Source organism: Planococcus citri, chromosome 1 (genome assembly GCF_950023065.1).
Source record: "Planococcus citri chromosome 1, ihPlaCitr1.1, whole genome shotgun sequence".
Taxonomy (NCBI): Eukaryota; Metazoa; Arthropoda; class Insecta; order Hemiptera; family Pseudococcidae; genus Planococcus; species Planococcus citri.
The window spans coordinates 80,486,606-80,497,417 of NC_088677.1; the positions used below are offsets into that span (position 1 = coordinate 80,486,606).

At 34.8% G+C, this 10,812-nt stretch overlaps 1 protein-coding gene across 1 annotated transcript; it reads right to left on the reverse strand.

Moving 5' to 3' along the window:
- Window positions 1–1,239: 1,239 nt before the first annotated feature.
- LOC135837029 (frizzled-2-like) lies at window positions 1,240–8,519 on the reverse strand. The gene is made up of 2 exons (XM_065352160.1): window positions 6,866–8,519; window positions 1,240–2,765 (listed from the first exon to the last, which is right to left on the reverse strand). Exons 1-2 carry the CDS (start codon window positions 8,076–8,078, stop codon window positions 2,245–2,247), a joined length of 1,734 nt encoding a protein of 577 aa, XP_065208232.1. The 5' UTR covers window positions 8,079–8,519; the 3' UTR covers window positions 1,240–2,244.
- Window positions 8,520–10,812: the final 2,293 nt, after the last annotated feature.

Here is a 10,812-nt window from a genome sequence, read left to right on the forward strand (position 1 = left end):
GCAGGTCTTTGTCATGAACATTGTACCTACTTCTTTAGGATCTTGCCCATCTTCAACATCCTCCCATGGTTAACACGATCAAATGCCTTTTCATAATTGATAAAACATGCAATTTATATTTCCCTGTTAGCATTCAGTGATCTCTGAATGATCACTTTCAGTAGGGCTATTGCATCTCTAGTCCCTTTCTTTGCTACCTACAAAGCCATATTGAGTTTTACTGAGGTTCTCGTCAATCTTCTTTTCTATTCTGGCATTATTCATTAACAGAAAAAATCACACAAACATGCACTGATGCAGAATTTTCCCCTGAAAATAGCGTTTTTTGGCCCCCTGACTTTGGGGGAAGGGTGGGATGGGGGCGAGCTATAGAATTTGATTAATGCTTTTTTAGAAATTTTGATTGCAAATAAGAAAAAAAAAGAAAAGGAAAACAAGCTCGAGCGAAGCGAAAGTAAAAGCTTTTGAAAATTCATATTTATTTTCAAAAAGTAAAAAACAATGATTTTTACACTCTTGTTTATTTTTTTGTATCGTGACTGAGCTTTTAGATAAACTGAAACGTTGTGTCTGTGCAAAATGTGCTTGTGGTCGGCATATTCGTACAAGTTAATGCTTTGATTCTTGTAAGACCGTTAGTTTGTACTTTGTTGTGATACAACTTTTTGAATATTATAAACTTGCTACGTTAATTGGTGTTTTCATTTGTAATAACTTTTAATTGAGCTTTGCTTAATGATGCGAGTAGTCCACTGATAGCCAGTGCTACGAGTAGTTATCTATTTCTTTATGGTAAATGGTGCAAGACTTTATTCTTTGTTACCTACTCAAACTTTAAACCCATTATACATATCAAAATCCAGTTTTTATACTTTTTTTTAAAACGTTAGAGCATTTTTCAAAATTTTGGCAAAATTTCATCAAAATTACAAAATTTTTCAATTCATGTGTAGTGAATTTTTCAAATTTTTTTATAACTGCGAAAAAAAATTTAGTACTAAAAAGTTTTCCATTGGTCAATAAAATACTGAGAAAGGCCATAGAGGGATAAGAATGGTAATTTGGTCACCGATAGCTTTGCGGTTTTTATTTGCAAGGACAACATCTGCACCTCTTCACAAAACTGCAGATTCAGCAGTTTGTTAATCGAAACCGCCTATTTCTGCAATTTTTTTGAGTCCTTTCAACATTTTAAAATCATAAAATACGCTCAAACAATAAAATAATCAATACACCGAATTGTAAGTTGTAATAAATGCGTAAAACATTTATTTTGTATTAACAAACTACACGATAAATTTCATCAGAAAAAAATAAACAATATGTAAAAAAAATAAATAGCAATAAGTAAGAATTTAAAAAGCACACTTGTGAATTAGAGATTCTCGTCAAACAATGATGGGAAACCACATAAGATAGACAATTTTCATTCTGCAATGGTTTTTGATTTTAAAAAGTAATTAATCAGGGAATAAAAATTTTCAAATAATTTTCAAATAGTTTTCTAACGATTTCAAATTGAAAATCGTTCGCTGTAGTAACCGCACTCGGGTACAATATTCAAACCGATAAGAAAGAAACAATAAATACCAATTCGTAACCAAAATAAAATCGAAGTGAATCTTAAGATTTAATCAAATAATACGCAGCAGGTATAAATTTTCAAAATGCGATCCGAATGCAATTCGTTGAAAAAAAAATTGAAACAGTAAGTAAAAATTTCCTTCAAAAAATAGGTAAATATAAAAATAAAAAATAAAAATAATAAGTGAATTTGATATGGAAAGTGGAAACGCATCACTCGACAAATAAATAATATATCAAAACAAAATACTACTCAAATTTCGCAAATAATTCAGTCAGAAAAAATTGAAAAGAAACCACCTCACACGTCATAAATAATATAACGATAATAACTCATAACTCTGATACTTAAAAACAAAACAAAATAAAAAAAATAAATAAATAAAACTGAACACAAAAATATTGAAAATAAAAATAAAATCAATGTCAAAACACAAGCTCGTGAAAAATCACAACGTATTAGCAAAATTTGCGATTTAATAAAGAACATAAATTAGAGCATCCTTTCTTAACAACAATGGTAAAGACAATCAACATCTACATAACATACAAATATTATACTTACAAACAAACCGGGACAAAAAATAAAAACACTTTGTAAAAATATAAATACAAATTTGTTACGTACATACAAATAAAAAAATTTGACTAAAAAAAGCACTACACGTATGCATGTAAGGTTTTGCCTTGAATCCTGTGAAACAATTCCTTCCAGCTCGAGACAGTTTTACCCGACCACATCCAAACGCTCGAGCTGATACCTACGATCAACGAACTGAGATACTTAAGCATAAACATATAAAAACTAGGTTTCCTTCCGTCTCCTACATTCGACGGACACCGGATCAGGTAGTTTTGCGATTTTTGGCAAATTTGCCAATGCCACGAGACCATCCAGTGATCGAAATTCGCTTGCTCGTAGAACAAGCAGACTATGACGGTTATAGCTGGAACCATGTATAGGACGGAGAATACTCCTATACGTAACATGAGCTTTTCCAGTTTATCTGTCTTGGTACCGTCGTGCTTCATGGCTGTCCGGATCCGGAACAGTGAGACGAAACCGGACACTAAGAAGAGTGTGCCCAGGATTAGGTAGATTGTTAGCGGCGTCAGAACGAAACCTTTCAGCATATCTGTATTCCATAAGCCGACGAAGCAAACTCCGGTTAGTACATCACCTGTGGGGTCAAAGCAGAGATAATAATTTTGGTGTTTGAGTAATTAGAGCGATAAAAAAAAATGAAAAAATAGGTAGGTAAATGTCGACGAAGAAATTGGATATTTGCGAACTTACCATCGAATGATCAATTTTGAGGTTTCTTTGTTGAAAAAATATGTACAAGATGGAGCATAAATAAAAGCATCGTCGTAATGATTAAAACATGAAGCTTTATAATCCTAGAGACAGAACAAAATTTTGAATTTTCTTACAAAAATGAAAAAATTATCCTCATTTTCTCATATTTTTTTCATCACAGTTCCTTCAAAAAAAAAAAAAAAATTGGCACAGCAAAAAGATGAAGAAACTCAAGAAAAAAATCAAAATGTCCCAGAGATTTGGAATTTGGAAAAAAGTACCTAATAAAATTAGATTTTAAGGATTGAAGATGTGGTTGAAAAAATAACTAACGAAAAACCTCATGGGTCAATAAAGGGAAGCTGCAGGCTGATTTAAAATGTCAAAAAACACGAAAAATAGTTCAAAAATTGATTTTTTTCGACTTTGAAAAAAGATCAACTGAAGTTGGAAGGTCAAAACCTCACTTTACTCAGTCGTATATTTCAAAATTGAACCATGTAGGTCCGTTCGAGAAGAGGAGGATGATATAGACTGGTCCAAAAATCAAAAAATTATAAAAAGTGGCACGACCTTGGAGAAAAATCAAAATGGTTTAGAAGGCCAATTCTGTAAAATACACTTTCGTGGAACGATTCCCAGTATACTAAATTGTACCTACCAAATTTGAACCTTTCAGGTGAATTCGAGAAGAAGAAGAGGATGTAGACAGGTCTAAAAATCAGAAAACTACAAAAAATGGCTCACACACGGACTTTTTTGACTCAGCAGAAGAGTCACAGAGGGCTTGAAGATTACAGTTTCCAAACTGAAAATTTGAGGCATCTACATAGGTCATTTTGGTAAAGGCAGCAATCGGGTCCACAGGTCAAAAAACATGAAAAACACTCTCAAGATTCTGGAGAAGGACCCACTAAGGTTGAATTTGGACTCCACACGCTATTTCAGAAGGGAGCTGCAAGCTGATCCAAAGGTCAAGATGTGTGAAAAAAATTCAAAAAACACATTTTCGACCTCGAAGTCAATAATTAAGGCTAAAAGGTTAAAACCGGCAAAAATGAAATTCTCCACCACCGTCTCATCATCCGAGCCGAATTTTGGACCTCACAGGTCACTATGGGAAAGAAGTCTACAGGCTGACCGAAAAGTCAAAAAACGAAAGAAAATTTTTCGAAAGCTACCTTCTTTGATTTTGGTGAGGGGTCAATTAACGTGCCAAAGGATAAAATCTGACACCTTCTCATGCATGTACAAAATCAACATTTGAACAGCATTGGTCATTTCAGAAGGAGCCTGTCGGCCGTCTAAGGGTCAAAAAATACAAAGAATACATCGAAAATTAATTTTTTTTAACCTTGAAGAGAGGTCAACTGGGATCAGAAGGTCAAAACTTAGGCCAAGGGGTGCGGGTGGCAGAGGGAGGAGGAACATACTGACCTGAAAATCAGAAACATGAAAATTGAAAATCTGTGGCATTTCTTCATTGCAAGTACTAAATTTGGATCTCAGGGCATTCCAAGAAGAAGACTGCAAAAATGGCTGAAGGTCACTAGGTCATGGGGTGGCAGGGGAGGAGGGACAAGCTGACCGACCTAAAAATCAGAAAACTGCAAAAAAAAGTGCACAAACGTTATTTTGACTCTGGAGAAAGGTCAAACAGGGTTCAGAGGTTGAAACCTGCAAATTGAAAATCTGTGGCACTTCTTCATTGCAAGTGCTAAATTTGGATCTGATCAAGTAATGTTATTTCAGAAGAGGGCAGCAGAATGGTGTGAAGGTCTAGAATAGCAAAAAATATTCAAAAATCGTCTTTTTTCACCTTGAAGAAGAGTCAATCAGGGTGAGAAGATTGTGAGAAATACTCAAAAATCATTTTTTTTATTTTAGGGGAAAGGTCAATCAGATGAAGTTCCCAAAAAGAAAATCGGCGACATTATCTCGCTGTAGGCTATTTAAGGAGAAAGGAGAAAGGCTGGTCCAAAGTAAAAAAACGAGTAAAATATTCAAAATTAACTTTTTTGACCCTGGAAAGAGTTCAACTGGGGTAAGAAAAAGTTGAAACCTGCAAAAGGAAAATGAATTCCACTTTCTCATGGCACATGAATAATTTAAACTTCATATATCACGCAAGAGCAGGTTGTAGGCAAGTAAGAAAAGTCGAAAAATATGAAAAATATTTTTAAAAATACACTTTCATGGCTTTGGAGAAAAGTCAACAAAGGTTTGAAGGAAGAAACCTGCAAGAGAAAAATCTTTGGCGCTTTTTAATATTGAATGTACAAAATTTGGATCTCATAGATCAATTCATTTCAGGGGGGGGGGAGGCGATGTAGGCTGGTAAAAGTGTCGGAAAATAATGAAAAATACTCCAAAATAGACTATTTTTGACTCTGGAGAAAGGACAACGAGGGTTTGAAGGTTGAAACCTGCAAAAGAATTGTCGTTGGCGATTTAAATTTGATAAATCGTTCCAGAAGTGTCAGTAGGCTGGTAAGAAAGTAAAAAAAAAAGGTGAAAAATACTCTAATATCATTTTCTGATCCTTCTATTTCGGGGAGGGGTGGTAGGCTGGTAAAAGAGTCAGAAAATAAGAAAAATACTCAAAAATAGTTTTTTTTTGACCCTGGAGAAAGGTCAACGAGGGTTTGAAGGTTGAAACCTGCAAAAGAATTGTCTTTGACGATTTGGATTTGATAGATCATTCCAGAAGGGTCAGTAGGCTGGTAAAAAAGTGAAAAATACTCAAATATAATTTTCTAATTTTTTTTGGGGGGGGGGGTCTATCAGGGTTTCCACTTGCAGGCTGAAACCTCCAAAACAGAAAAATAATTTCATCTCACAACACGAGCCAAATTTGAACCTCACAGGTAATTTTGGGAGGAGGGCAACAGACTTGGAGGTGCAAGGAGAAAAAACAATAAAAATATTCAAAAATCACCTTTGTTCTTGGAGAGGGGTCAACTAGAGTCAAAAAGTTGAACCTACGAGAGGAAAATGTCTGACACCTTTCAGGAGGGGTCTGCAAGGTTGCCTGGAAGAGGTTAAAAAACGCAAAAAAAATGCTCAAAAATCAACTTTGACCCTGAAGAGAGGTCAACTAGGATCGGAAGGTAGAAAACTTCAAAAAGAAAAAATTTGGACCTCATCGGTAATTATTGGGGGGGGGGGAGGTTGATTCGAAAATCAAAAAATAAGAAAAATTACTCTTTTTCAAACTAAAGAGGGGTCAAATCAAGGTTGGAAGGTCGAGACTTCTAAAATGCATACCCTAACCTCATGTAACTGCCAAGCTTCTTAAGTTAGGTAAATTGGGGAGGCTGTAAGCGGGTCCAAATGCCAAAAAATGTGTATAAATTCCACTTTCACGTCTCTGGAGAAGGTTTGCTGCAGGTTAGTCCAAAAGTCCAACACTGCAGGAAAATTAATTTCTTTTATCACCTCAAGTTGAGTGGAGATGACTCAAGATGCTGAAATTTGGGTATGTTGGTCACAGTGGAGTATCCTTGGTTTCAATTTTTCCAATTTTTGATCATTTTTGGACCTTTTCATGATCTTAGTTCAATAATGACCTTTCTGAAATTTTCAACTTGAGCTCTCACTACTCCGAAGGTCTCAACCAATTCCCAAAAGAACCCCATTCGTCATGTTTCACCTCATTTTGATCATTAAAAAAAAACAATTCGTGAAATCCAGAATTCTAGAAGGAAGCAAAACACACTTGAAACAAAAAAATTTCCAACCCTCTCCCCCCCCTCGTTTCCAATGCTGTTCACATCGCAATAGCTACCATTCTTCGATGAAAAATTCGACTAAAAATCAATTTGTGAACGAAAATTAACGAAAATCTTCAAAAACTGAGATTTCAACTGAAATCAGAAATGATGAAAAATGATTCAATTTCATCCTAAATACAAAACGATGCAAATATCCAACTCCTTCGTCACGTTTCTTTCAATTACATCTACCAAATTTCCAACTCACCTTCTATTTTACCAATACCCAATATGGTAATCGTCTTGACAGCCGGAATAGCCCAAGCCATCAAATGAAAATACTGCGAGTTAGCTTCGATAGCTTCGTGTCCCCATTTCAGTCCAGCAGCCAAGAACCAGGTTAACGCCAGTATCACCCACCACAACGACGACGCCATACTAAAGTAATACAATCCGATAAACATTATCGTACAAATTTCTCCTTTGGTTCCTTGAGATACGGTGGAAACAGTGGCCAACTTGGGTTTACCGACCGGAGGCGGAAATGGTCTACGACACGCTACTTCATCGCCCAATAAAAATCCAACAATGTAGATAATCGATACGATGAGATAACACACCGACAAAAATATGACCGGTCTTTCCGGGTACCGGAATCTAGAGGTGTTTATCAAAAACGTCGATACAGTGAACAGGCACGAGGCAGCGCATACACAGGACCATATACCAATCCATATTCTCGAGAATTTAATCTCTTCCGGAGTGAAGAACATGCCATCGCAAGGTATACCGCAATTTTTAGCCACCACATTGCCCACTTTGAAGCTATCATCGTATCCTTTAGCTACTTTAAAATGATCCGGGCAGGTGAACGCGAAATCTTTATGATTCCCGGTGATCGGAAACGTTTCGTTATTCTTTCTGGGAACCGATCTGGGCGTCGTTCCTTGGATCGAGTATCCATTATCAATTCTACCATGATCGGGAGCAGCGCTGGTGATGGTTTGATTCTTACTGACACAAACCCCTTGCTCGGGGAACTTGTCGCAATTCAGGTGTTCGGGCCAATCGAAGCTGAACGATTGTAAGATCTTCTCGCAGCCGTTCTTGACGCTTAAACATAACGATTTGCAAGGCGGTATAGGCGTATCTAGTATGGTGCAGATTGGAAAATACAAAGTGCAGAGGAAGAAATGCGTATCCGGGCTGCATTTGTATTTTATGGCAGGTGTATAATTGTGGATAACGTCGGCCGCTTCTTTTTGACTCGTGTGGTTGAGCGAGTTAGGCATAATGGTGGTATTGTATTCGAGATTTTGGCAGAATGGAATGGTGATCGGCTCGCATCGGTTGTGATGGGCCATCGGATCGAAATTGTCGACTGAATTCGCGTCATATTGAGCGTAGCAGGTAACTGGTCCGAATACCGACGAGATGGTTATTAATAAGATGAATATTTTGAAACATTCGTCAGCAAGCATTCTTCATGTTGTGTGAATTTCCAGACATTCGGGAGTACTTCGAACTCGAGCTCGGGAACGGATTATCAGCATAGATGGAGGTTACCAGTCCTGAGGTGGGTAACCGTATAAAAGGAGATAGCGTGTTATCATCTTGAGGTGAAAAATACACTGATGTAACGATGATAGATGCACGATTTAGTTATTTTGAGAGAAAAATTGACGAATTACGTTATTTCGATGTGTTTTGATAATGATAACTGCTGATTATCGTACGGTTACGTTACATTACTGTGGAAATATTCGTGAAATTGATCAGTCAAATGGAACAATAACGAGCACAACACTTTAAATGAATAATTCCGATAGTAATTAATTAACATAAATGACAAAAGAAACAGGTGAAACACTTTGAAAATATTATACACCTTTGCAATTTGCTTATCACAGTGTTTGGATAATTATTGGAATGCGATTATCGATATCTTCCGTACTATCGATATTATTCACTAGCGCTCCTACACGAAAACAATGTACACTAATCGAATACTGATTTTTTTCAAAAAATTAATTTCTACAAATTTTTGGATTATTTAGCAAAAAGAAACTGCAAATCTGATATTGTTTGAACATTGATGATTACATTTGAGAATTATTATTGAAAATATTGAACAAATCTATACAGAACCGTTAATCCTTGAAAGTTAGAACTTAGAACTTAGAAATTCAACGTTCAACAAAGTTGACAGGGCTTGCTTGTACATTTTGAAATGGTTCCAGTCCAGCACTTCCATTTTTCCAGATCGAAAGAGCGTACAAAAATTCATCACCAGCCAAAATTTCAAGAGCTAAAGTGCACTACTTTTAGATTTTTGTTGAATTTTTGAAAATTAATTTTAGGCCAAAAATGAGAAAAAAGTCGAAATCTTACCAAATTGACCTAGAAAGCTGAAATTTGGGATATACTCTATTTTTGACCTGCCAAATCGTTTGGAAACTGGTTCAAATCGTTTTGAGCTGATCTGGAGCCTCCAGCAGATTTTTGAAACTTGAGATGGAACAACTGGAACTTCCAGTTCCAGCTGTTCCATTTCAACTTTTGTTCTGGTTGAAAAAGGCAACTTTCAGGTTTTGGTTCCAAAGTGGTTTTCAACTTTTATAAAAATTCAAACTGTTTTGATTGTTCTGCTTTTCCCCTCTATTTCTCTTTTGGTGTTCTGTCTGTTCTTCTACTAGTGGTTCCGATATTAATTCCACTAATTAAAAAAAAAAAATTCCAAAATACAGCAAAAACTCAAAAATTGAAAATTTATTTTGCTCAATTTTGCCCAAAAAATTCGAATTTTTATTTCAGTTTGGTAGAAGAAAAAAACAGAAATTTCAATGATAAGGGAACTAAAAAGAAATGATTCCTGAAAACGGTTTTGACCTTTGATAGTTCTTCAGAAGTTCAGACTTCTTAGTTCTTTGAAATTTTGTTCTGATTGTTCTTTTCCTCCAAAACTCAATCGATACAAAACTGTTCTTTTAGGATTTGTCTTTTCTAAATTTTCAAACACTGTTGGTTCTGAGCTGGTTACAAGTTCAACTGACCAAAAAAGAGGAATAGATGGTGGTTTCAAACGGCGATTGTTCCAAATGGTTTTCAACCCTGCGAAAAAGCTCGAAAAAATAATCAAAAAGGTACCAAAAAAAAAAAAAAAATGTCAAAACGGGAGCCAAATATTTTAATGTACAAAAAAGGAAAAAAAACACATTACGAATTGAAATGGTCTAGTTTTTAATTTCAAAAAGTGAACTATTTCGAAAATTGTAGATAAAAAAACGAAACATTTTGGCAACACAGTAAGAAATGAGAATTTTTGCAATAATTTCTGCCAGAAAAAAAACTTGGGAAAAAGCGAGACTTTGAACTTCTGACAAAAAAAAATTAAAAAGTGAAACATTTAAAAAATTGAGGTTTTTCTTGATTTTTGACCAATTTTTTGCAACAAAATTTTTGTAAAATTTTTAAAAATCCGAGAATATTTGACAATTTTTGGGAAAAAGCAAGACTGACAATTTCAGCAAAAAGCACCAATATGTACTTTTACTAGTGGGTAATTCTTGAAAAAAAGAGAAAATTCAGACCCGTCTTGTACAGATAATTGGTGGAAAATAAATCATATTTCCTCGCAATTTTTGTCAAAAAAGCTGGAAAGCAAAAAATTTTTCATCATTAATGGAAAAGTGAAAATTTTTGACAAATTTTAGCAAAAAGTTTGGCTTTTTGACAATTTTAAGTAAACGTCGAGCAAGACTTTTGGACAATTTTTGAAAAAAAAAACAAACTTCATGAAATTTTTTGGGGGAAAAGTGAAATTATTGGTGAAAAAAATGAAATTTTTCAACAATTTTGCAAAAAAAACGAGTGGTTCTTGTGAATTTTTTTTCAGAAAGGACTTTTTGGTAATAATTGGCAAAAAGTTGATTCTCTTCTAATTCGACAACGTTTAACAAAAAAACAGGACTGACAATTTTATAAAAAGGAAGAGCTTCAGGCAAACAAAATAGATAATCTTTCAAAGCATTTTTGGAAAAAAACGTTTTTTGTCATTTTTATTACAAAAAGCAAAATATTTTGGCAATAATTGACAAAAAAAAAAATTACTTGATAAATAAGCGAAACTTTTAATTTTTTTAGAATTTTTTGCAAAAAAAAAAACAACAATCCTCTCAACCATTTTTTTTCAAAGCTAAAACTTAAGCCAAATGC